This window comes from Enhydra lutris, unplaced genomic scaffold (assembly GCF_002288905.1).
Source record: "Enhydra lutris kenyoni isolate GAN:26980312 unplaced genomic scaffold, ASM228890v2 scaffoldscaffold27, whole genome shotgun sequence".
NCBI lineage: Eukaryota > Metazoa > Chordata > Mammalia > Carnivora > Mustelidae > Enhydra > Enhydra lutris.
The window spans coordinates 9,868,117-9,895,139 of NW_019154111.1; the positions used below are offsets into that span (position 1 = coordinate 9,868,117).

The window sequence follows — 27,023 nt, forward strand, 5'->3', positions numbered from 1 at the left end:
TCCCAGGACCCTGAGATCGTGACCTGAGCCGAAGACAGATGTTTAATAGACTGAGCCATCCAGGTGCCCAAATTAGATACACTTAAACATTCCAGAACCCATGCCTATAAGTTGAAAACACATATTTTACATATTCTGGAAATTTGTGTTCTGCAGATTATTCTTTATTCAAATTAAAAATTGTTAAATAATTTAAATTCCTAGTAAATGACAAACAAAACTGCATAGGAGACAGTTCCTTATTTTTTTATTAACATATAAAGTATTATTTGTTTCAGGGGTACAGGTCTGTGAATCATCAGTCTCACAAAATTCATAGCACTCACCATAGAACATACCTTCCCCAATGTCCATAACCAGCCACCCCATCCCTCCCACCCGCTCCAGCAACCCTCAGTTTTTTCCTGAGGTTAAGAGTCTCTTATGGTTTGTCTCCCTCTCTGGTTTTGTCTTGTTTCATATTTCCCTCCCTTCCCCTATGATCCTCTGTCTTGTTTCTCAAATTCCTCGTATCAGTGAGATCATATGATAATTGTCTTGGAGACAGTTTCTTTCTTTCTTTCTTTCTTTTTTTTTTTTTTTAAAGATTTTATTTATTTATTTGAGAGAGAGACAGTGAGAGAGAGCATAAGCGAGGAGGAGAAGGTCAGAGGGAGAAGCAGACTCCCCATGGAGCTGGGAGCCCGACGTGGGACTCGATCCCGGCCGCCCGGGATCATGACCTGAGCTGAAGGCAGTCGTCCAACCAACTGAGCCACCCAGGCGTCCCTCTTTTTTTTTTTTTTTAAAGATTTTACTTATTTGACAGAGAGAGATCACAAGTAGGCAGAGAGTCAGGCAGAGAGGAAGGGAGGCAGGCTCCCCGCTGAGCAGAGAGTCCGAAGCAGGGCTCGATCCCAGGACCCTGGGATCATGACTTGAGCCGAAGGCAGCGGCTTAACCCCCTGAGCCACCCAGGCGCCCCTTGGAGACAGTTTCTTATATATGGATTTCCTTGGGTCTAAGTTTAAGAGGTTGTATTTATTCTTTTTTTCATTTATTTAAATTTTAGTTATTTAACATATGATGCAATTTGGGTTTCAGGAGTAGAATTCAGTGACTCATTACTGACATAAATAACCCAGTGCTCATCACAAGTGCCCTCATTAATACCCATCCCCCATCCACCTCCCTCCACCACCCTTCAGCTTGTTCTCTGTCTTTAAGAGTTTCCTATGGTTTGATTCCCCCTCTCCTTTTTTCCTTTTCCCTCATTCCATATGTTCGTCTGTTTTGTTTCTTAAATTCCACATATGAGTGAGATCTTATGATAATTATCTTTCTCTGACTGACTTACTTCCCTTAGCATAATACACTCTAGCTCCATCCATGTTGTTGCAAATGGCAAGATTTCATTCTTTTTGATGGCTGAGTAATACTCCATTGTGTATTTCTAGCACATCTTCTTTACCCATTCATCAGTTGATGGACATTTGGACTCTTTCCATAGTTTGCCTCTTGTTGATAATGCTGCAATACACATTGGGTGCAAGTAAACCTTCAAATCTGTATTTTTTTTTTTTTATGCTTTGGGTAAATATGTGGCGGTGCAATTGTTGGATCATTAGGTAGTTCTATTTTTAACTTCATGAAGAACCTCCTACTGTTCTCCAGAGCAGCTGCACAGTTTGCATTCCTACCAGCAGGGCAAGAGGGATCCCTTTTCTCCTCTTCCATGTCAACAGCTGTTGTTTCTTGTGTTTTTAATTTTGATAGCTATAAATTCTTCATTGGTATGCACGCAGCTTGCATTTTAAGTCCACCCATTCGGAGTATACAATTCAATGAGAGTCTATGTAAAGAGTTCTGCAAACATCATCATAATCCAATTTTAGAACATTTTTATCACCATCCTCCTCGCTGCCCCCCACAAAAAGAAACCTTGTTCCAACTAGAAGTTATTTCCTACCTCCTCCTAATCCTTGGCAAGCCTAATTTGCTTTTTTTTTTCTATGAATTTCCCTATTCTGGACATTTCATTCAAATGGAGTCATAACAAAGTGGTCTTCTATGACTAAGTTCTTTCACTTGATGGAACGTTCTTGAGGTTCATCCATATTGTGGCATATGTCAGTATTTCATTCCTTTTTATTGCTGAATAATATTCCATTGCCTGGATATACTACATTTTGTTTATCCAACAGTTCATGGGACTTGAGTTGATGTTGTTGCTGTTATAAATGCAACTGTTCTCTTAATTTCATTCTTGTTAATTGCTAGTGTATAGAAATACAGTTGATTTTTGTAAGTTGATCTTGTATCCTGCACCCTTGCTGAATTTTAAAAACTAGTTCTAATAGTTTTTTAGTGGATTTCTTGGGATTTGTGTATTTATAAGATCAAGCCATCTGTGAATAGAGATCGTTTTACTTCTTTTCCAATCTGGATGCTTCTTATTCTTAGGGTTTCTGCTCCCACCTCTCTTTAGTTTATGATGCCTCATGGTTCTGACTCAGTATCAGAGCTTCTCTCTTTGTTTGCTTTTCTTATGCTCTGAATGTTCAAGTTTAAATTTGAGACTGCAATAGAGAGATAGAGAAAAGGTAAAAGACGTATAGAATCTGAGTGGCTCAAGTGTTTGCTATTGTTTTTGGTTGGGTAAATCTTTGTGTTCTAGTTCATAGGTCTCTGGCTAATTGAATGCTGCCTTGAGTTAGATGATCACATAAGCTGTGGCCAGAGAGCCAGGGAGACCACAGGTTCTGCGTGGCTCAAGAAATGTTCTTTAGAAGGGACTGTGGGCTTGCTTGGCCTTGAGAGTGATACAAATAGGCCAATATTGTTATAGTAGGCATAGGATGTATCTTTTTTTTCAGTTCAAAAATTTTTTTCGCTTTTTTTTTTTTTTGGTAATGTTGTTTGGAATGGATTATGAATTCTGAAGCATTTTTATATTGCCTAATAAGTCCGCTTACATGTTTCTGTACCATAAAAAGTGATAGCAATGCACTACTTCTCACACTTAGACCTCATCACCTTCATTTTGTTGAAAGAACTCATTTAATAGTTTAAGGACATAAATATATTCAAGATAACTAGTGGTTCTTTCATATCTTTACTCTCTCCTAGATTTCTTATAATTAGTTATTTTGATAAGAATTTATTGAGCATCTGTTTTATGTATAACCTCCAATATGTACTATATATTGGAGTAATGAGTTAGGAGGGTGTATATATGGAGGGAGTGTGCCAAAGAAAAGAAAGACAATCCCTGGGAACTTTAGTTCCCTGTAAAAAAGAAAGGTTTAAACATATTACACAATTTGAGAATAAGTACAAAGTAACATGCAGTCTCAAAACTGCAAAGTAGTATAATACAATTTAGAAACATACATATTGAAACTAACAAAATGATGACATCCAATAAACTCAGTACTCTGCTACTGAACCCCAGGGACACAGAGATGAAAGACACAGTCTGGGCCCTAAAGATTCCTACATTAATAAATCAGCACATAATTGAAACTCAAAAACGTTATCACAATTTAAGGGGTGCCTGGCTGGCTCAGTTGGAGGAGCATGCAATCCTTGATCTAGGGATTGTGAGCAAACTCCATGTTGGATGTAGAGATTAAATAAATAATACTTTAAAAAAGTGTTATTGCAGTTTGTGAATGCCTGTGTATTAAGAGGATGCCATGCTGTGTTGTGGCTGGTTGCTTTTAATGTTGAAAGGGATTCAAGGAGAGTATTATCATTAGCCTAACTTCCAAATCGGCCTCTGTAAGACTAAAGTTACATGACTAAACTTACATGTCACAGGTATATATATAAATATATATATATATATATATCTATATTATATATATAAATATATAATATATAAAAATATAAATAAATAAGTATATATAAATATGTATCATATATTTATATATAATATAATTTTTATTTTTTAATTATTTATTTTTAAAAAGATTTGATTTATTTATTTGACAGAGAGAGATCACAAGTAAGCAGAAAGAGAGAGGAGGAAGCAGGCTCCCTGCCAAGCTTAGAGCCCGATGTGGGACTGGATCCCAGGACCCTGAGATCATGACCTGAGTGGAAGGCAGAGGCTTAACCCACTGAGCCACCCAGGCGCCCCATAAAATATAATTTTTTTTTAAAAATAGGCTCCACACTGGGTGTAGAGCCCAAGGCCAGGCTCAAACTCAGGACCCTGAGATCAAGCCCTGAGCTGAGATCAAGAATCAGATGTGTGGCTAAGGCACTAGGGACCCCAGTAATAATTTTAAATGTGTGTGTAGATTACTTAAAAATATACTGTACTTGTAGAGGTGAAATTCTGAACTAGAAACTTTCTAAAATAGATTATCTCAACTTTGGTATAGTTTTAATTCCTCCATTAATTTATTCCATTTCTATCAATCACTTAATTTTCTTTGCCTCACTGTGTAATAGCTTAACTAGCTTGTGTAACTGACGTGGAAGGAGACACAAGAAAATGAATGATTTGCATGCTTGGTGCAAATAACTTCTTGTCTCTGTTTTCATGAATGCAGATTTGAAAACCATAGTATTTAAAATTTTACTCTACAAAGTAGAATCAGTAAAAGTGAAAACACTGTAAAAGTAAAAACAAAACTACATAGTACGTAGTCCTCATGAGGTAAGGCCATAAGCCAGCTCTTTTATTTTTGTTTTTATTTTTTTAAGGCTAAGACTAAAATAAATGTTAAATTTTGTCTCCGCTTTTTATTGTCAGAAATCTAGGTATGGCTTCATTAAGAGAGTGCATCTCCCTCATTAAACTAGGAGTTGCTTTAGAAGAGACCCTGTATATTTTAAATCACCAACCTAAGTTTCTACAACAATATTTTCAAAGTAAGTTTTGTTAGAGAAACGAACCTCTCTGAAAGTCGCTGGGTTAGAAACCTTCCGGATAGGAAAGACCACATCTCCCAGAATGCCATGCTCCCCTTGCCCTCTGGATCTGAGGCGAGAATGTCCCAGCCACCACAGCCTGAAGAAGACTACAATTCCCAATACTTCCAGGGGCTGCGGAAACTTTGTCAAACAGCTCCTGTTGCCATAGCATCCGGGTCCAGGCCAACCAATCCGAGCGTCCCTACCGAGTAGAGGCGGGTCGTTCGTATCTCCGACCAACCGGAGGCATTTTTGTTGTGGAGCGTGACCGGAGGAGGCGGGAGCGGAGGACCGGCGCCTTCTCCTTGCTTCTTGGGGTCGTGGCCTTGCTCCTGCCGTGCGAGGAAAGGGTTCGGGCGTGTCCACGCGCGTGTGTGCGCGTGGGGCCTGAAGTGCTCGTGCGTCCGGAGTAGGTCTCTGCGGGGGCAGAAGCAGGAGCCATGGGCGGGACCTCCAGCACCCGCCGGGTCACCTTCGAGGCAGACGAGAATGAGAACATCACCGTGGTGAAGGGCATCCGGGTGAGTGACAGTGGGCGGGCAGAGGGCCAGCACCCGGACTCGGACCCCAAACCTCCGACCTTCCCCGGACCCGCTCAGCCTGGTTTCCCCCGTCCCGGCCCCCAGTGTTGTCCGGCCCGAAGCCGAGTTCTCTGCAAAGAAGCTTGAAGTTTCAAGACTTGGGACATTCATTCAGAGATATTTCCTTGTCGTGTGCCAAGTGCTGAGCACTGCTGCGGCGGGTGGGGGAATTCCACGTCGAATTAGGCTCTCCAGGGGCTCGCAGTCTAGGTTGGATTGCATTGCTCCCTCGTTGTGGGACTTTATGGGAAGCCCCAGCCTTACCTTCTGTGAAATGGGGATTGCCTTACTCCTCCTGGTTTCAGGAGCCCCCCACCCTCATTTTGCACTGGCCTCGTTACCTCTCAAGGTGAATTGGCGTTTTGAGAAAACCTTCATCTGCTCTCGTCCATTTAGTGCTTTCCCTCTGATACCACCCATTGCCACACACTCACACACCCCATAGACTTCTGCTTAGGGTGACTTCTAGCTTCTTTGCTTTCACTTGATACCTCCACTTTCCCTTGTCTGTGGCCTGCCCGCCTGAGTTTTGGACTAGGCCCAGTGGCTTGATGACAAGTGTCCGCCAGCCTGAGAGGGCCTGAGATAGGCTTGTCTATTTCAGACCGCCGATGAGTTGTACAGTCAGTTCTCAGCTAGACCTTGCACAGAGAGTTTTAACGTCCCCCGCATGGGCTTGACACATAAACTGAAAACTTGATTTTTCCCTAGGGTTTTTAGTACCTCGGCACTAACTTCATTAACACGTTCTTCGCTGCACCTGAATTTGGAGCCGCTCATTTTTGAAAGTATGCTTGAACCTAGGAAATAAAGCAGTTTCACTTCTGAAAGTTTTATAACCTTTTTAAATTTTTCCTCCTCTGTTATTAGACAACCACCATAAGTAAATGAAATGTGTAAATAATTTTTAGTGTCTGTTATCAGGAAATAAAACTTCTTAAATACTTAAAATGTTTAAAAACTTTTACTCTGAACCTGTTACCTTGAGAAGAATTTATTAAAGTTTCCTTAATAGAAACTCAGACTGTGGAACTCAGTTTTTGGTGTGTGACCACCATTTCTTTATATCATATTAATTAATGTTAGCACCACATTTTGTAATAGAGTGAGGCTGCATTACATTGTCGTGGTTTAGTTTGTACTCTCTGGAGTAAAATAAAAACTACTATAAACTCTGAGTTGCATGCAGAGATTTGTTTAATCTTGCCTTAGGCTTTGACTGTTCCGTACCTGAAGGTGAAAGAGAAAAGTAAGGGAGACCAAAAGGAATTTTGGATGAGAAGACACTGGCCAGAACAGTGTATAAATCCACGTTCTTTGCCCTAAAACAAACACAGTGATGAAAGCAAACAAAATTAAAAGAAAATTTGGTCACAGCACAGACATTCATATCAAGTATTAGGTAATAAATAGGATAAGTATGACAATTGGGTAGATTTTAGACCAAAATGGAGACACTGTTTAAAAAACTTTTTCTAAACCTTTTGGGTAAAAGAAGCTGTGTCTTTTGGCCACTCAATTTGACAGAAGTATTCTTTATTTTTGTCTTTTCTCACAGAGTACATTTTATTTTTATTATTATAATTCAGGCACACACCATGCTTCTTTTGACCTCTGCGCTCTACTTTTCTTCAGGATACACCCTTCACCTGGAATGCCCTTGCAGTGTTCTCCCACTTGCTTCAAATCCTTCTTTTTCAAGGTTGATTTGCATCACTGTGGTTCAGTTTTCTCATCTGCAAAATGATGGGGCTTGAGTGCTGTGATTGCTAAGATCTCTGCTCTTTTCCAGTTCTGCAGTTCTGTGAGTCTGGCAGCACTCTGCATTTCTTGTAGCCATACTCAGCCAGTTGCAGTTTCCTGTAAAGATGACACACTCTTGAATTATTGAGTACTGAGGGGGTCATCCTGGACCCAGCAAGTTCTTCGAGGTCCTGGACAAAAGAGCATTAGCTTGGAGTTAAACAGACCTCCGTTTAAGTCTCAGATTAAACGTTTACTGTCTGCGGCTTTGGACAAATCACTTCTTTATATTTGGTAAGAAGATGAGGTAAGGTAGCTAAAGCATGTAACATGTTGTAGATTTTTTTTTTTAAGATTTTTTAAAATTTATTTGACACAGAGATCACAAGCAGGCAGAGAGGCGGGCGGAGTGGGGGAGCAGGCTCCCCGCAGAGCAGAGAGCCCGATGCGGGGCTCTATCCCAGGACCCTGGGATCGTGACCTGAGCTGAAGGCAGATGCTTTAACCCACTGAGCCACCCAGGCGCCCCTCGTTGTAGATTTTTAATAAAAAGCTGCTGTTGCGATAAGGTTCCTTCACATCCAACGTTTGAAGATTCTCTGGAGATGCTATATAGTTCGTCTAGTGGCCAGAGCACTTGCTTTGGAACCTGGCCACCTGGTTTAGTCCTAGCTCTGGCTTCCACTAGGCTCTGTGGCCCTAGACAAGTCACTCTTCATTGTGTTTCTTTGTTCAGTAAGTCTAGATACCTGCTAAGTCAGTAGCCTGCTTGTGTTACATGTATATCAAGCACTACTTTTGAGAAATTTGACATAATGTGTGCAAGCATTTAGTGTTTTGACAGGGTTTAGTACTTATATGAGTAGTAGCTATTATTAGAGTTGTTCAGAGGAATGGATTTATAAACTTACATTGAACTTAAAATAATAAAAATAAGAGCATATTGTGCTCCCATAGGCATATCTAAAGATGTGGGCTATGAAATAGGAGTCCTGTGTTCTGCAGCTGATCGCCTGTGTGATTTTTCTTCAGGCATTTTGTATATTTTTTCAGCTGATCTTTGTATTTTTCTTAGCTCAAAACAGTCCTCTTGTTTCCCTTTGAGGCATGGGGAAGGATAAGCAACAATCTTGGTATCATAAGTGAGCCACTGTTTCTGGCTCAGGTGATTAAGACATGGTGCTGATGAGGCCCAAACTTCGGTATTGAACTGCAGATAGGTTCGTTCAACTTAGCTGAAGAAAACATTCCAGATTTCCCCAGTTGTCTGATATTGATGTCATCACTCATAAGAAATGAGTGTGGAGCAACGATTCACGGACTCAGTCACCGCTGGAAAACCAGTTCTGTGTTCCACTGATAAGGATAGTAATTTCATCTTCATTTATCTTAATATAGGAAGAATAACATTTAGTAAGCAACGTAAGGTTTTCAGTAACTAGGCTGTGTTTATTAATAGATAATGTTTTCCCAGATTTTTCTTGCTGAAAATGTCCTCAAGGGCTAGCAATTAAAGGACCTACTTACAATGTTAAGTTTAGAGTTTATTCTTACCCACCAGGTGTTATTTTCATGGTATTTATAGCGTTTTGTTTATTTCCTTTATCCTTAGCAGTTGATAGCTTTCCCTCCACTTGCATAAAATCACCCATATTCTTACGCCTGGTTCCAACTTCAAATTTGAAACGACTCATGGTTTGGATGAAAGGCCACCCTCTTGCCTTGCCTTCCTCTTCAAGTCTAAAATAATTTCTAGGGATAGAAAGACCAGGCATTTTCATTACTCACATTACATGTGCTTAATAGGATTTTTCTGAGCACCTGCTGTGCCTGTTTGGAAGGTATGCTTACCACTCAGTCTTTCGCTGGTTTATCTGAAACATCAAAGCTGTGAGTGAACTCTTCCAGAGCAAATGGCAACTTCAATGAGTATCATTTTCAAAGTAATATTTGCCGTGCTTTCCAGGCATAAACGAGTCTCTGCAACTGGCCTTGAAGTTGCAAGCGCAAATTCATAGGTGCCATACTTGTGGTAGTGCGGATACTCAAATGGAACACACCCAAGGCTTTCGGAAAGCATTGGCAGTTGAGAGACCCTAAATGAAAAGATTATTTAATGTGAGATGTTGTTGAGGATTCTGCAGAGTGTATATTAACAGAAGCCACAAATCCAGTCAGTCATTGGGAATGTTGAGGGATGTTCTTGAGGTAATTAAGCTAGCTGGTAGATGATTGTTCCCTTTCCAGTTTCGATTCTGTGACTTTCTCAGAGTACCATGTTAAGCTTTCTAGGACTTTTCTTTTTAAAGCATCCTAAGGTTTTATACAGACAGTAGAAGTTCATTTCTACTAACAAATGCAAAGTGGCAAATTACATACATAAGGTAGAAGTTAATTATATAAATCCATCTGTCCTTTCCCCTGCCATGCCCTTAAGCAAGTATTGAGGAGTAATATCTTCCAAATAATAATGGCAGTTTTTGGAGCCTATGTCTTAAAATGGTTGTTAAAAAAAAGCAAACCAGTACTCTCACAGAAGATGACCTATGCTACATGGAAGACCAAGTGAGAAAAATGAGTCTGAGTCCTTTAGTCAGTTTGATTAAGGCATATCTGGAAGAGAAAAATATTATGAAGATGGGTGTGTGATTTGTTTCTGTCTCATGTGGTTCCAGAATTTACCTCTTAGAAGGGCAGCTTAGAAGGAGTTCCTATTCTCCTTTTTCTCTGTTCCTTGGAAGTGGAAATACTTTTATCTCTTTGTCCCTCTTACGCAGCCTCCTGTTTCTGAGAATACTGGATTCTAGAGTGGTGGGTGATATGTTTGTGCTCATTTTAGATAAGACCAGCCAAGGGGAGTGGGAAGATTTGAGTGGGAAGACCACAGCACATGTTGGTATGCTGACTGGTACGGCCTAGAACTTAGTAAGCCCCATTTCCTTAAGTTTCCCTTTAGCAGCGGTAGAGAATAGGGCAGATAATCAAAGTCAGTGGACTGAAGTCTGTGATGTTAGCAGGCCCTGGCCGTCTTCTCTTAGTTATCTGTTAGAGTTGAACAGTGTTTCTTTTAGTTTGCAGTTGATTGTAAATCTGTAAGCTATGGATTCTGCCCAGAATAATGTAATAAGCTATGGATTCTGCCCAGAATTTGCATACAGCTGAAGAACCAATCCATACATCACTGAGTCTGTGGACCTTAGGTGTTTTGTGTGTGTGTGTGTGTGTGTGTGTGTGTGTGTGAGAGAGAGAGAGAGAGAGAGAGAGAGAGAGAGAGATTTTACCATTCTTTGCTCCAAATACTTTTTACACATGGTATTTGCCTTGATGGGGAGTGCAGAGAGGTCTAGAAACCAGGTATAGTTGCTACAGATCTTTAAATAGGACAAAAGCTTTTCTAACAGAAGTACCCTGTTTAAGGAAAGATGTTTCCTGAAGAAGCTGCTTCTCCTGTGGAGGGCTGCTTATCCAGTCCTTGCAGAAGCTTATGTTCTACCCCTGACCCTTCTTTGGGTCAGTTCACATCACAAAGAAGAGTTGTTCTGAAGCTACAGATTGTGTGTGTAACCCCGGCCAGCATGTCTAAATCTTGTCAGCTGCTTCATGAGCACCCCAGTTCACAGAGGAGATCAGGTGAGTGTGCCGGTCTGAACTTACTTCTGCACCCAGAAGGTCAGCTCATCTGGTATTAACTGGAGATACAGAGGATAACACAGCATGGCACTTGCCTTGTAGCAACTTGGCTGGGAACGTACTGGGGATGGGGTGAATCATACTTGATGTAAGCAGAGTTACTACTGTCGGCTGCCACAGATGGGCCTTTGCAAGGGTCTGCAGATCCACTTAGGAAGATTGTAAGGACAAAAGAGGGAGGTCGACTCTCCACACAGCCCTGCAGTATGTTTATCAACTCAAAAGATGAATTGTGCTCCTTCAGATGGGGTGCTTATAAATATACTGAAATATAATCAAAGACCACGTTGGAAAATGTTTTGAATTGCTATTAGAATTTAGTATTAAGTAGCAAGTTTTGAGGCATCAGGTAAGCCACAAAAGTAAAAGGAAACAATTAGTGATTAGGCTGAAAGAGACTCTGTAGCCAAAGAGCATGCATAGGTAGGGATAAATGCGGAGATAGGGATAAATTAGCACTTTATATAATCCTGCTGGGACGTAGGTAGCTGTTTCTGGCAATAACTGTAGCCCAGGTCTTCATGTACTGTGTAGTGAAAGAGCTCGGCACAAACTCGTCCGTTGGTGGATGGACTAAGATGAACTGATCAGTCGAGGTCCCCATGACTGGAGCTGTATTGGTAGTATCTTTACCAGATGTGTGTGTGGCATGTTAGAGTATATGATGCACCTGCAATCCTCCCTATAACTTGGGCTTAGGTGTTCTTCAGTTTCAAACAAGGAAAATGAGGCTGATGGAGATGACTTCCTTAGGACTGTATAGCGGGTAGCCAGGGCACTTTCCTGGTTAGCCTTGAGTTTTGCTCTCAAGAAATGATATTCGAGGCTGCTTTAGACACCGGAAGGAGTTTTGTAGTATTCATTTTGAAAGTAGCCATAAGTAATGGCAATATGTGAATTTTGATGAGAAGTAGATGAAGTGGTATTCAGAAGAAAGGGTAGCCAGTCTCCAATACAGATGAAAACTTACAGCTAACACTTGATTTTTAGCAAACATGTTCACTTTCTGATTGGGTAGAATATATATTTAGTGTAGTTGCAATTCTTTGACTTTGGTCTGAACTATAGAAATATAAATTAAAATTAAAATTATATACATATATCTGATATGTGAAATTAACTTTGCATACATGACAAATTATAAACAAATTATATTAACTTTGTAACATACAATAATAAGCAATATTAATATAAACAATATTAACAATATAATAAATTATATTAAGTATGTAACATATACAATATGTTGTATATAATTGTATAATCCACGGTATATATTGTAGTATATGATACACAGTATATAATATGTGTAGTGTATTATAGAATACTGTATTTTTTTTGATTTTCATGGTTTATTACTACTAATTGGCTATACCATCAGGCAAGTCACTGAACTTCTTTATTCCTTATTTTCCTCTTTAAAACAAAGAGATTAGAATAGATAATTGCTAAGATTCCTTCCAATCTTCACATGGTAGGATTCTGTGCTTCTGAAAGAATATCTTGTTGATCTCTGGAATTTTCTATATATCAAGAAAACTGATATGAATTAAAATAGCACAGCTAAGCTAATCCTGCCCTATATGAAAAAACACAAAGACCGTGTTAAAGCTCAGCTTCCCTAACTTTACTAGATCCATTCTCCTTTTAGCCAGACCTATGAATAGCCCATGACATAGCACAAATATCTTAATTACATAAGTTATTTTATTTTATTTTTTTTAAAGATTTTATTTGTTTATTTGACACAGATCACAAGTAGACAGAGAGGCAGGCAGAGAGAGAGAGAGAGAGAGAGAGAGGGAAGCAGGCTCCCTGCTGAGCAGAGAGCCCGATGCGGGACTCGATCCCAGGACTCTGAGATCATGACGTGAGCCGAAGGCAGCGGCTTAACCCACTGAGCCACCCAGACACCCACATAAGTTATTTTAAATTATACTATTATTAAAATATATTAAGTCTATGCCACAGTTTTCCTGTATAGAGTACTGTAAAATGGCCTATGAATACAGATGATATGTAGTATATTATATTATACATTGAATGAGCTTTAAAATCGCTTTAAGATTCTAAAACTTTATACTTGATCTTAGCCAAAAGGCCGAGAAGCGATTAAAGATTCTAAAACTTCAGTAAGCCTCATTTTATCTCCTTAAGAGGAAGTGGATTTATTTTCACATAGGATTGTAGGGGTGTATTGTTTAACAGAGAAAGCACTGGACTAGAGATTGGGGGTTGCCTCTTATCCTGATGCTACCCATAAGTGGATGTTACTCAGGACTTTCTCCTCATCTATAAATTTGAGAGGATTGTGGTCAATCTTAAAGGGTTTTTTCCTAAGATATATCTCAGCTCTGCAGATGAGTTTAAGCAGCGTCAGTGGCTGTCAGTTGTTAGGAAAGAAGCAGCTGACCCTGACATCTTCAAATAGAAAGTTGCTTGACATTGTCCTTTCTAACTTCCATTTCTCTTCCGAGAGGAGTCTTGGGATTTTCCTCCAAAGACCCCAGCTTTTGAGCTGTAGTCTTTCCATTAACCGTATCCCCTGCATTCTGGTTTTGGTCCTGAGATGTTAGTAACTGCTCAGGTACAAACTGTTTTGTTTAGTGAATGATTTAGTAATATACAGGAGCTCACAGTTTTGTGGAAAGGCAAATACTTGTTCTGTCGTGGAGTGCCATGTTGGGAGATTTGTGCAAGGTGTGGTGGGGCACGAATAAGGGTAGCCTTGGGTAGGCAGAGTTGGAATGGAGTGGGGAAGTGATTTGGGCAGAGAGGGCATTAGGATGTTTGAACTGGGTTATGAAAGGTGATTCCCTCCCACGGGGCCAGGGGAAAAGGCAGTATAGCCATGTGTAAAAGCAAAGAGACAGCATCCAAAAAGTAGCTGGTATGGGTAGAGAACGAGGTATGAAGTATTTAAGCAAAGGGCTGTGGAAATTGAGGTTGGAGAGTTAGACCATGACCAAATGATGAGGGAGTCTTGAGTGCTGTGCAGGAGAATTTGGACTTCTCTGTCAACAGAAGGTATGAAGGATTTTGAAGCAGGGAGTTACCATAATCAGATTTGCATTTTAGGAGGATTATTAAGGGTACCATGAATTAGGCCAGGGGAAAGGGGATGAGAGAAGAATTGTGTTCATTGACTATTTAGGGGTTGAGGAATTTACAGCAAAGAGAATGAGGGAGAACAAAGAGTCGAAGCCGAGTCCTCTGTTCTGATTTAGAAAGCTGGATGGAGGTGGTGTCATTAATGAGTAAAGGAAAGCAAGAGGAAGAAGAGATTTTGGCAAATGTGAATTCAGTTTAGGACATGTTGGGTTTGAGGCGCTTGTGGTCTGTCCAAGAGGAGGTGTCCTTCAGACAGTTCAGGGTATAGGTCTAGCTTTTGGGACATAGGTCTTGGGTTGGAGATAAAGGATTTAGAATGTGTTAATTTATGAACTGCAGTTAAAAGTCAAGGGAGTGGATGAGACGACCAACAAGAGCACTTAGAGTGAGAAGAGAATAAAGGCAAGGAAGCAGATGTGGGGCCCTGTGGCGTTTAAGGGTAGGCAGGGAAGGGGAAGCCTGCAGCCACATAGAAGATATGGCCAGAGTCCGAGGGCAGTCAGGGTAGTGGGAGGTCAGAAGAGCCAGTGGACGGGTTTCCACAAGAGGACAGTGACCAAAGGTGTTAGATGCTAAAGGGAAGCCATGTAATTTAGGTGTTTTATAAGTATAAAAGTTACTTATATAAATACAAAAGGTTATTTGTTTGGCCACTGGTGACTTTTACAAGAACACTGCTGTGTTGCTAGATAGATAGTAGTGAATCAAGGAAGTGGAAGTGGGAAGGTCTCTGTGGGTAGAGGCCAGTTTCGTGGCCCAGAAACTTAGATATCTCGATGACTTCTGCTTCACTTCCACATCTGATCAGACCCTGAATCTGCCAGTAAAACAGGGTACCTGAATGGAACCTTGAGACTCAGGCTTCCTGGGTTTGAATCCTATTTCCATTATTGATCAAATGTAAAATCCAGAGCAGATATATAATCTAGCTTTGTTTCAGCTTCTCACCTATACAGTGGCGATAGTAAAACTGTCTATTTCCTATGATTGTTAGGGATTAAATGAGGAAAGTGTTTTGTTTAGTGTAATGTCTGGCACATAATAAGGAATCGGTGAATGTTAGCTATTTTGAATCCTAAGTATCTTTTGAATGTGTTCCCTTTGGAGTACCATAATAGTTTTTTTTTTTTTAATAACAGCTTTATTGTATAATTTACATATTATAAAATTCACCTGTTTCTGCGTACAAAACTTTTTAATAAATTTACTGAATTGTACAACCATCAGCACAATCCAGTTTTAAAACATTCCCATCAAACCAATAAGATCTCATTTCATAGTTAATCCAGTAAGATTATAGTTAAACCAATAAGATGCCCATTTTATAGTTAATCCCCATTCCTGTTCTAGCCTTAGGCATCTACCTCTCTACTCTCTATCTATGCAGAGTTGCCTTTTCTGGGCATTTCATATAAATGGAATTATACAATATGTGGCCTTTTGTGTCTGGCTTTTTTCCCTTAATTGTTGTTTACATCTATCCATACAGTAGCATGTATCAGAACCTCACTTCTTTTTAGCGCTGATTTTTATTCCATTGTATGGACACATAATGTTCTGTTTATCTATTCACCAGTAGACGGACATTTGCTTGGTTTCACTCCTGCTATCTTATGAATAATGCTGCTCTGAACACTCCTGCACGAATCTTTGTGTGGACATATGTTTAATAGCTTCTTAATTGGTCCTTTAGCTTCCTTCAGGGGTCCTCCTGCTTCTGTTCTTGTCCCCCTCCAATCTGCTCTCTACACTGTAGCTAGAGTGATCTTTCTAAAAAAGTAAGTCTGATCTTGTCACCGCCCTGCTTAAAATCCTCCAGAAGTGCCCAGTTGCCCTCAGAATCAGTTTAAACTGTTCACTTGAAGGGTTTACTAGGCGTCTTCAGAATCAAAAGCTGTATTTCCCTTTGCATCCTCTCTCACTATTTCCGTTTCCCCCTCCTCAGCTTCCTGCTTCAGCCGTTCTTCCCGTTCATTCATAGTGTTTCAATCATTTATTTAGCCCCTCATCCAGTTAACCAGCTTATTGAGGCTCCAGGGACATAATAGGACAGCCAAATGCTAGGTTGCCCGGAGCTTCCTTCTGAGTGTAAAAGGCAGACCCACAAGAATGCCTCACACAGTGGCAAGTGCAATAAAGGAAATAAAAAGAATGGTATGATAGTAACTTGGGGAGCTGAGGACTCTCAGAGCCTCTGCCTTATTGCAGACTGCCTACTTGTTATCTGTGCTTGGTGTCTGATGGTGGCAAGCCCTGTTTCTCGTCTGTACGGCCATGTGTTTCCCTCTTCCTGGAGTACTGTTAGGCTACGTCTTCTCTTCCTAACACCTGCTTATCTTTCCCAGTGCCACGCCCAAAGCCTGGCTAGATGTCCTGTCCGTTATGCTTTCTGGATTCTTCCATTCCAGGCCCGCTGACTTAGGTGGTGCCCTCCGCATTACATTTCACTGCCTGACGATTGTTTCTTCGACTCTCCTTTAAGCAACTTGAGGACTGTGAAATACCCCAGGTCTAGCCTAGTTCTTGGCGCAGATGTGGCGCATAATAAAATCTGTTGAAAGAGCAATTGTTTGTGATTAGCTTGAACGGGAGTGAGCGAAGGATACCGTTTCCTCTGGGACCGGAGGGAAGGAAGGAGCTAAGACCTGTTGCTTGCAAAATTAATTTGTAGGATTAGGGGAGGAAAGTCGAAGGAGTTTTCTTGGCTTACATTTTCTCAGAGATTACAGTTTAATGCACTGTACAAAATGAGGAGGGGAGTTATTTATAATGAGTAATTAGCAGAGCATTAGAAGAAATAAAGAAATAGTGCTGAGGGGTGCATCTTGAAATCTTAAAACTGCTCGTCCTTGCTTCCAGTTTTAGAGCTATTAGATTTCTTTCGGCCTTTTGTTATACATATTGATGTGGATGACTGCATTATTTGGATGCTGTGGTCCCATTTTCTTTCTTGTTTTTTTTGTAATTGATTTTGTTTTGATGTTGCCTTTTCAGCTTTCGGAAAATGTGATTGATCGCATGAAGGAAACCTCCCCATCTGGTTCGAAGTCTCAGCGGCATTCTGGTGCGTATGGTGCCTCTGGTATTTCAAAATTTTAATTTTAGAAGTTTTAGTAGGAAAATTGAGAGATAAAAGTTTACTTGATAGTCAATTCTTTTGCACTTCTTTCTCTCTATTGTTATCTGGATGTTTGGCTTTTTATACGGAATTATTAGAAATCAGTACTAGGGTTTCTTTTAAAACATTTTGTAAGAAAAGGAGAATGAATTCACTGTTAAGCAGTCTTGGGAGGATTTTTTTCCTCATCCAGCTTCTGTACCCTCTATTAAGCTTTGGCAGGTTGTGTCATATCTTTTGTGAAATGGATTACTTATGGGAATATTAGAGACCTAGGAGCAAATATTTATACTAAAATGAACTCAGAAACAATTGATTTACTATTTGCAAATTGCAAACTATCTCCAGTGCTTTAATTCTCTAATAGATTTCTTCTCAGTTTATAAACAGTTTATTTCTCCTCTGTCTTAATTATTGATGAAAATAAGATGTTAAATGACTTTTATAGAGAATTATTAAGCCTCATTTTATCTGTGGATCCTGTGGGATAAGAAACTATCTCCCTTTTCTTTGCTGTCCTCTACCCCATCCATTTATTTGTCCAACAAATATTTATTGAGCACCTGCTATGTGTCTGGTACTGTTCTTGTTGCTGCCCAGTTTGATGGATGGACATGCTGTTTATTGGAGGAATGGTAATGAGAAAATAATCGAGATGATTAATCTTGGTCTAAGTAGTTTCTGTGTTTATTAGGAAGGGTATTGTGTGGCAAATCTGCCTCCAGACTGAAGTACATTGAGAAAGATGGGATGCTGCCCAAATGCCATTCACTTGGGGACAGTTGTGACCTTACTAATCATTACTTGTAACCATGAATTGAGCTTCTGATATGTTTAAAGCAGAGGCTAAGAGATGAATAAGAAATAGTTGAGTAATAAGTCATGAATAAGAAGTAGTTCTTGCGCTTACGAAACTCCTTTTTCAATGGGGGCATTAAGAGGGGTTCACTGTTCATAACGTTAGAAAGTGACCACTCCCTCCTTGCTGGAAATCCTTTCTTTGGCTTCTGGACCACACTGTTGGTTTTCCTCCCACCTTACTGGCATCTTCAGCCCAGTTGTCTTTGCTGAATTCCCCTAAGTAATCTCATCCACTTGTATGGCTTTTGAATGGTAGTGTAGCTGTGTGGGACTCCCACAGTTGTATCGCTGGCCCTGACCTCTCCCTGAAACAAAACGTAGACAACTGCCTACTTGAAATCTCTGCTTTCAGATCCTCAATGTAACTTCTCCAAAACAAGCCTTTCTATTCTTCCCCAGACTTGCTTTTCTGTGTCTTTCTCAGTAAATGGCACAGGTGGTCAAGCGCCAAATCTGGGCCCTGTCCTTTCTTCCTCCTTACATTAGGCCATAAGCCAGGTCTGTCCGTCTGTCTGCACAACACATCTGAGTATGACCCTTTCACATCTGTCTTTGTGGCTGCGGTCCTGACCCAGACAAGCAGTGGCTTGCTCCTTGCCTTCTTAGGAGCCTCGTAACTGGCTCCCTTTTCCTCTCTCATCCCCTTACACTTTGCCATGCGATCTTGGAAATTGGGCCTTAGCAATCTTGGGGAAAAAAAAAAAATTAATCAGTCCATGTCACATCCCAGTGGTGGCTCTCCATGGTACATGGACTATAATTTGAACAGCTTTCCCTGGCTTCCATGGAGGCACACCATGACTGGACTCTGTTTTTCATCTCATCATTTATCATCTCTTACCACCCTTCTTGTACTTGTGCACAGTGGCTGCCATCTCCACCAGAAGATAAGCTCCAGGGACCTTGTCCCTTGTCTGTTTGTTCACAGCAGAATTCCCAGCTCCTAGGATAGTTCCTAGTGCTTAGTGTTGAGTTACTTTAGGGCAGATGCCATACACACACACACACACACACACACACACACACACACGTATATATATACATACATACTTTTTTTTTTTTTTAAGAGAGAGAGCAGGTGCACATGTGAGTGGGGGAATGGAGGCACAGAGGGAGAGAATCTCAACCAGGCTCCACGCCCAGCATGGAACCTGACATGGGGCTTGATCTCACAACCTTGATATCATGACCTGAGCCGAAGTTGAGAGTCGGATGCTTAACCAAATAAGCCATCCAGGCACCCCCATTATACATTTTTAAAGTAGCGACTCATGATCATTCAGGAATATAATTCTGTAAGTTTAATTCAGGTGACATTTATTGAACATCCACTATTGTGCAAATAATTAGGGTCTGTGTTTTGAGAGGACACAGAAACAGAAAAAAAAAAATCTTTCCTTTCAAAAAGTTTAGGGTTTTTGGGCAGAAACAACTAAATATATAAGAAAGACAGAAGCATAGGGGCGCCTGGGTGTCCCAGTGGGTTAAGCCTCTGCCTTCGGCTCAGGTCATGATCCCAGGGTCCTGGGATCGAGCCCCGCATCGGGCTGTCTGCTCAGCAGGGAGCCTGCTTCCTCCTCTCTCTCTTCCTGTCTCTCTGCTACTTGTGATCTGTCTGTCAAATAAATAAATAAAATCTTAAAAAAAAAAAAAAGAAGGCAGACGCATAAGAGAAACCTAGACAGAATAACTTTTGGTGTGTAGATATTTTTTTAAGTTGGAGTTTGATCTAAAATATGATTCATTCTAGATAGATTTCTTTTCTGCCTACTGTGTTGGGGAGAGAGGATGATAATGGTGATGACAGTGAAGAAATAATGAAGGAATAGTGATAAATAATACTTAAATAATGTTATTTGTGTGCCTGGCACTCTGCTAAATCTTTTATATGTCTTATCTCATTTGATCCTTATAACCCTATGAAGAAGGGACTGTTATTGGCCCGTTTTACATAGAAGGAAACGGAAACTTGACATGATTAATTTTCTTGCCCAAAGTCACAATGCTGGTAGGCAGTGGAGGCGACAGTTGAATTCAACTGTCTTTGAGCCACTCTGTTTTATTATAAGTTGCAGAACACTTTGCTAATTTTTATGGAAGAAAAGTGACAGAATCCAGTTGGAGGGAAAGAGTTCCTTTCTAGTGACGTGCTGTTTGAGTATAGAAGCAACCTTCTTTCTGTAAGCGATTGTTGCTTCTAGCTTTTCCCCACATTGGTTCTCATTGAGTAACGTGTGGAAGGAGAGGTATTTTCCTTCTCGCGTTGGTTTCTTGAACTGATACTTCAAGAGAGTGGGTATGAGTGGGAAGGCTCTCCTTGAATGCTCCTGGTCTGGCCTGCGGGGCATGACTGGACATTGTGGTGCACCCTGGTTGTGCTGAGGGATCTGTCCCTTCCCAGTTCTAGGTTTGACATGACTGATGGGTGCTGGTCCCTGACCACCCTGGGCACTGAGCACTCTTGGAATGCCACCTCATGTTTTGGTGGTCAGGCTAGAGCTGAACTCCAGATGGTAACTGCTACTCACATGTGGCTGTGAAGAGTTAAATTAAAATTAATTGAAATAAAGTAAAATTGACATTTTAGCTCCTCAGTTGCACTTGTCACATTTTAGTGCTCAGTAACCACACGCAGCTGGTGGCTACCTTGTTGGACAATGCAGATACATCGTTGCAGAAAATTCTTTTGCACAGTCTGGTCTGGAATACATCAGGGCATGGCTTTGGGACCTTAATGACGTGATGGAGGTCTTGGAGCTTGATGGCACTGTGTGTTAGTGAATCTTGTTGCCTGCCTTTCCCACATCCCAGCTCTTCCCCCCAGGATTGTGGGTAAATGGACACTTCTGGGAATATGTCCCTGGGGTGTACTGTCTTCCCTGCAGTCTATAGAAAGCTTCCTGACCCGTGTGTTGTGGGTGTTTTGGAGATACTGATCCCCTGGACTCTCGAGTAGCCGGGGAACACCTGTACCCTCACGTCCCACCCAAATACTTGCCTTTTCTGTCTGTACCATGATGTGGTACATGATGCAGCCCTCTGAGTAGAATATCTCCCTAATCTCTTCCAACGCAACTAGAGAGAAGAGCCAAGATCTGGTATGCTGTTTTGAAATGATCTTGCCTTTAGGTTAAGAATGCAATTAGGCTATGATTGTGCAAATTAACAGAGATTTATTCTTCTTAAAATTATAGAAAAAGTGTTTATAAAAGTAGAAAGCCTCAAAGTTTATGTTCTTTTCTGCATTTGTGTCATTTGGGGGTTTCGGTTAATACTCAGTAATAGATTTCTTAAGATTTATAACTTAGATGTGTTATGAAATAATTTTTCAAGTCTATAAAAATATATTGATAAAAATGTCACCAGCCTTTTCTACATTTTTCAGTGTCAAGTAAGTTATATATTAAATGTGAGTTGAATTTTTAATATTCATTAAAATGCCTTCTTCCTCATAGGAGTCTAATTCGTACCACCCCTAGGCTATTCATACGTGCGAATATAGGGCAGCGTGTTTGATAGACTGAGAGCCTTGAGATTTCTGTACATAGGAACTAAGTTTTGTGATATATATAGTTTTGAGAATATAATTTATGTTATAAGAAAGTGAGTTCCTCCAAAGATTTTACTGAGACTTTTTTTTTGCCAAACCTTGAACCAGATCAATGAGTCGTTGCAATAAGTATTTGCATGTAAAGCTGTTCAAGCAAAATAATATAATATGTGACACATGGCAGATTGTAATGCCACTTTAATAAATGAATGTTCTCTAAAGAACTTAACTGTGTCCTTGCTGCCTCAGACTCTTCCTGTGCTAATGTGTTATCCCAACTGTTGGTTTGCTTTTTACACCAGGGAATTTTTTTTAGGTGTCTTAAGGAGATACTGTTGTACTAGTTATACACTGACCTTTTCATTAACATCTTGCATCTTTTGATTTAAAAACCAGTGTTGGATATTGATTTTCTTCACTTCCACCCTGATCCTTCAATTTTTCTGGCTTATGGGGAGGTCAGACCTCTCATGCTTGACCATACCTGATGTTGAGGAAACTCTGTCCCCAAATCGATAGGGAAAAACCAGGCAGGAAATGATATTAGGACACTATTTGTCAGTTTCCCAAGCCCCTAGCAACCAGATGAAAATGAAGCATCTGGAAAAAAAGACAAATGAACTCCCTTTTATCATATCCTCCCTGTGCAAGTTTCTCTGTACATTTCTTGTCATTTTAAAAAATAAGAAAGATTTGCCGATCTGTGTTAAGTACATCACTGAGATCACTAAGTATTTGGCAGCCTTAACAAATTGCAGGAAACCAATTTAAGCTGGAAATAGAACAGCCCAAACTAAACAGCCAATTTAGGGAAACAGATTCATCTATATGTTCTATGTGTTTTTCTCCCAGAATCTGGCCCTCTTAGTTATTTTTAAACAGCTCTTTAAGGCCTATTTAGATATAACACAGTAGGGAGAGATCACAGTAAACAAGTTGTGCTTGTTCCTTTGACTTGAGTTGCAAGCGCGGAATGTCTAGGTTTCCAACTTTTCACGTACAAAACTCTTCCGATGTGAGTTTCTCAACTCTGCACTTTTTGTGCCATAGTAGATAATTGTCTGACAGTTCCTAAAAGGAAGTTATATGTATACTATTGACTTAGAGGTTTTTTATTTATAAAGATTTTATTTATCCATTTGTCAGAGAGAGAGAAAGAGAGAGAGCGCACGTGCATGAGGGTGGGCACAAGCAGGCAGAGGGGCAGAGAGAGAAGCAGACTCCCTGCTGAGCAAGGAGCCCGATGTGGGACTCCATATGAGGATGGTGGGATCATGACCTGAGCCAAAGGCAGCCACTTCACAACTGAGCCACTGAGGCATTCCGACTTAAAGGTTTTAAATCAAATTCTGTAGGCAGTATATTCTGCTCTTAAAAAAATAAATCCACAGTCTATGTTTAATGGGTGGTTGAACTCATATTGTTAATTCCATCTATCAGCAAGTACTAGCATGGCAGCGATCTTTGGCTTCAAGGAATTGTTACTTTGGTCAAAACCTACTTAACATTATACTGTAATAGATAAGTACTAGTTTAGTACCCTTCACCTGCTCAGTTAATATTTTTGAGTTGGCGAATTTGTAAGAGAGATAGAATATTTAAGAAGTGTAGAAAGTGTTTTAGGAACTCAGAGAAGGTCAAGAGCTTGGGCAGACAGGTCACGGGGTGGGGGGTGTTGGTGTTGAAGGTGTTCAAGAGTGTCAGTACACAGACCTGAGTAATTTAGATGAAGGGTACATGAAGGGTAAGGGAAGGAAGACGGGGGAAGTTAAGGAGTTCCCTTTTATCCTGTAGGGCCTAGTGGCTACTGAGCACTTCCATTTAATTTTAGGATGCTAGTATAGAAAGTTGCATTCGTTGCTACTTTTCAAATACACTCAGATATTAATAACGCTTTTATGGCTAAAAAATGCAGTGCTGATTTTCCCATTGATATTTTTATATTTAACAAATCTAAATTGTAAGAATATATGTTTTCTACTAGACTGCTAAATAAAATCATTTTCATTTTCATGAAAAAGCAAGCAGCCTCATAAGCATTTTTATTTGTCCTTAATCTGCCCTATGGCAAAAAAAAACAAAAAAAAATTAAAAAACCCAAAAAACAAAGTTGCCCTCAGCTGCTTGAGGCAGTGTAGGACACAACAGATGATTTCCGAGCAGGGCAGGTGAAATGATGCCAGTGGGTTCTTGGGTAAAGTAGAGGATGTGTTGGAAGTTAGAGACGGGGACGGCCAACTTGTGCGGTGGAGATGGAAGGGACCCAGGTGAGGAAGCACGTGGCTGGGTCTGGTCCTGAGGCCACAGGGCTGGTTAGTGGCCTTCCTGGACTTGAACTTCAGTCCTTGCTCCCCTTGGTCTAGGGCACCTTCCTTGGTGTCCCTTGATTTGTCACTCTTTTGTTATATTTATTTTTGAGAAACCGGCATAAATTTGAACCCACTTTATTTTAAAATTGAGAGCAATGGTTCCATCTTAAAAATGGCATAAAAAAATCATTGGCAGTGTGGATGGTGAAATGGGCGTCATGCAGAAAAGAAAAAGCTCCAGCCATAGAGGAAGGGAATTAGAGATGCTTAGTAGGTTCTGAAATGCTGGTGAGTCACACCTTCCCATAGTTTTCTGTGACTTAGGACTTCTGCCTTCTGCTTTCTGGGTTAACCGATTGACCACCAGCTGAGCTGCTTTTTATGACGTCTTCGGAGGCCCGTGCCCTGTGACTGGTGTAGCATAATTGCATTAGTGTTTCCAAGGAGTATGAAATCAGGTGGGCCAGAAATTCCTTACCTGTTCCTTCTTTACTAGAAAGAAGAAGCTATTTTCCTAGGTGCACTGCATACCGCAGATTAGAAATACAGGAATGCCATGGGGTCGCAGTACTCAGGAGCTGGAAGGAAGGAATGTCAGTGACCACAGGGAAGGAAGGAGCAAAGCCGTACTGAAGAAGCGCCCCCCCTTACTGCTGCCGTAGATTTTGACACTGAAGTGAATCGTGGGACAGTGGATTGTGTTTTCTCATAGAGCAAGTGTTGTTATTGGGCATAACAATCGAGTAAATCATGCCTAGTACCAACGATATATCATAAACCACAAAGAGAGAACCACTCTGAAGTATAAATTTTATAATCATGCTTTAAGAGTTATAGAGTAAAATACCAGACAATTGTTTATAAAAGCAGCCCTAATGGATTATAACGTGTAGGACACGCAGCACATAAAAATACGATCTCTGATTTAGATTTAATATGCCAGTTGTAAAATAAACACTTGACTAACGGTATCTTTGCCTTTCTTAGGATTTGATAGACTTTGAGAGCATCATCTGCGTGGCCCCGATCTCGTAAAATAAATTGCCCAAGAGCGTTTCCAGTGTACATTTTTCTGCCGAAAGCTGAGGTATACAAAATCAATCCGTGGACCCTCTAGCTGTCCACCAAATAGTAGGTTGTTGTTGTTGATGATGATGTTTTCCCTTGTAAAAAACATTTTAAAAAGTAAGGTCTGACCTGGCATCTCATTTCTTCCTTCTACCCTTTCCTGTCTCCCTGGTTTATTCGGAATTACACATGCAGTACTTTGTATTAGGCCACATCAGGGCTACCAGGGAACAATAAGTGCTTTCACGTTTCCCTTTTCAACCTGTTCTGCCCCCAGGCCCACTTGATGCTTTGTTGACAGCTGTCGCCTTGCTTAAGTGTTTCTTTTTTCTTTTTTTTTTTTTTAAAGATTTTGTTTATTTATTTGTCAGAGAGAGAGAGAGAGCAAGCACAGGCAGACAGAGTGGCAGGCAGAGGCAGAGGGAGAAGCAGGCTCCCTGCCGAGCAAGGAGCCCGATGCGGGACTCGATCTCAGGACGCTGGGATCATGACCTGAGCCGAAGGCAGCTGCTTAACCAACTGAGCCACCCAGGCGTCCCTTGAGTGTTTCTTGAAAAGCTTCGGGAACCCGTGTGGATCATTAGAGTGAGACTCTTCAGACTTCTTCCACGGAATTGCCGTGGCACGCTTCAGACGAGGTTCTGGTTCCGCGGGCCCTGGGTCCCCTGAGTGCATAATTGGAGTATGGGCTTTAATTAGCCAGCCACAGAGGACTGGTGCTTGGAATTACTTTACAGGGCAGTAATGGTAACTGTCTCCTTACTTAAAGGCAGGAGGTAGTTAGAACAGCCCGTGGATTGTGTGGTGGGGAGGCAGGGGCTGCGGAAAGCCCCGGTGTGGGGACTTTGTTGGCTGGACCCGTGGACTCTGTCCCACGTGCCAGTGCTGCTGCTCTGCTCCTCGCCCCACGCTCCCTTGCTCTTCCCTTATTTTTTTTTTGGTCTTTGTCCCTTGTGGCTGTGGTTCTGCAGAGGTCACCCGCAAGCCTCGCTCCGTATCTGATGAGCAGGTTTTAGGTTCTATAGTTTCTCCCGTCCCTGGTGTCATTGACTCAGCGGCTGCCATCTTCTCTTCCTGCCATGTTCTAGCACTCTCTTGCTTGGGGTCCTGGCCTTCAGCCTTGTGGTTCCCAGTCTCTTCTCACTGTTAAAGTGTAGAACCTGTCATGCCATTCCCCTGTTTAATGCTTGAGACTCCACTTCCTCTAGGATGACCTCAATTTCTTTTACGTAGCCAGCATGTCCTGCACAATCTCTCTGCTGCTTTATCTCCTCCCTCTCCTCCCAGGCCCACCTGTCTCAAGTCAAACTCTTGTCTAGTCCTACCAAAGTTCTTGAGTGTCCTTGAACATGGCCTTTTTGGGTTTTTGACTATGCGTGAACCTCTGTGTGAGCACTGTTCCTCCAGGTGTCTTCCCCGGCTCCAGCCCCACCTCACCTACTTGCCTTCTGTCTGGCCAACCCGTCCTCGTGTTCACATGGCTGCCTGGAAATCATGGACTCCAGGAAGTATTTCCTGACTCCAGGTGTGGATTAGATGCCCCTCCTGGATGGCCCCAGCTCTGTGCGTGTGCTTCCCCTGTCCCAGCACTGGTCCCCTAGTGGTGCGCTTGCCCATTTACTCAGCCCTGTCCCTCAGGTGCCACAGCTTGTCTTCACTTGTGGGTGCTCTCGGGACCTCCTTCTGTGGCATTTCTTTCTGTACTTTCCTTTGCCTTGTTGGCAGCCTGTCTGCTGAGGTGAAAAGCAGTTAGGGTCTGTCTTCATTATAGGTAAGCATTGACTTGTTGAGGTGAGAAGATTAGGAAAACTGGGATTAAAAAGAAGTCTCAGCGGGCCGAGGAGATTCATTTTCCCATCATCTCGGGGCCGACTTCCCACATCGATACCTTTTTGAAGAATCTCCTGTTCTTGTATCACTAAGTCTACAGTACTGATCTCGTTATAGTATATGCTTCATTATATTTTAGCTACTGGTTTGGTTGTCGGTCTTTCCTACTAAACTGTGAGCCTTTGAGGTCAGGGAGCGTTTGGTCCTCATCTTGTGTACCCTCAACCGCAGTGACTAATTATGATACGTGCTTAGGG

General features: G+C 41.2%; 1 protein-coding gene across 3 annotated transcripts in view; it reads left to right on the plus strand.

The window, feature by feature from the left end:
- The first annotated feature begins 5,169 nt into the window (after positions 1-5,169).
- The window catches only part of LOC111151953 (coiled-coil-helix-coiled-coil-helix domain containing 3), a 277,584-nt gene continuing 255,730 nt past the window's right edge, over positions 5,170-27,023 (plus strand). For 2 of the 3 annotated variants that reach the window (XM_022510195.1, XM_022510194.1), the window contains exons 1-2: positions 5,170-5,426; positions 17,025-17,094. In XM_022510195.1, the coding sequence (XP_022365903.1) occupies positions 5,346-5,426; positions 17,025-17,094 (151 nt within the window). In that variant the 5' untranslated portion in view covers positions 5,170-5,345. Of the gene's footprint in view, positions 5,427-17,024; positions 17,113-27,023 lie in introns of all 3 variants that reach the window. The other variant, XM_022510197.1, reaches the window with a different exon arrangement.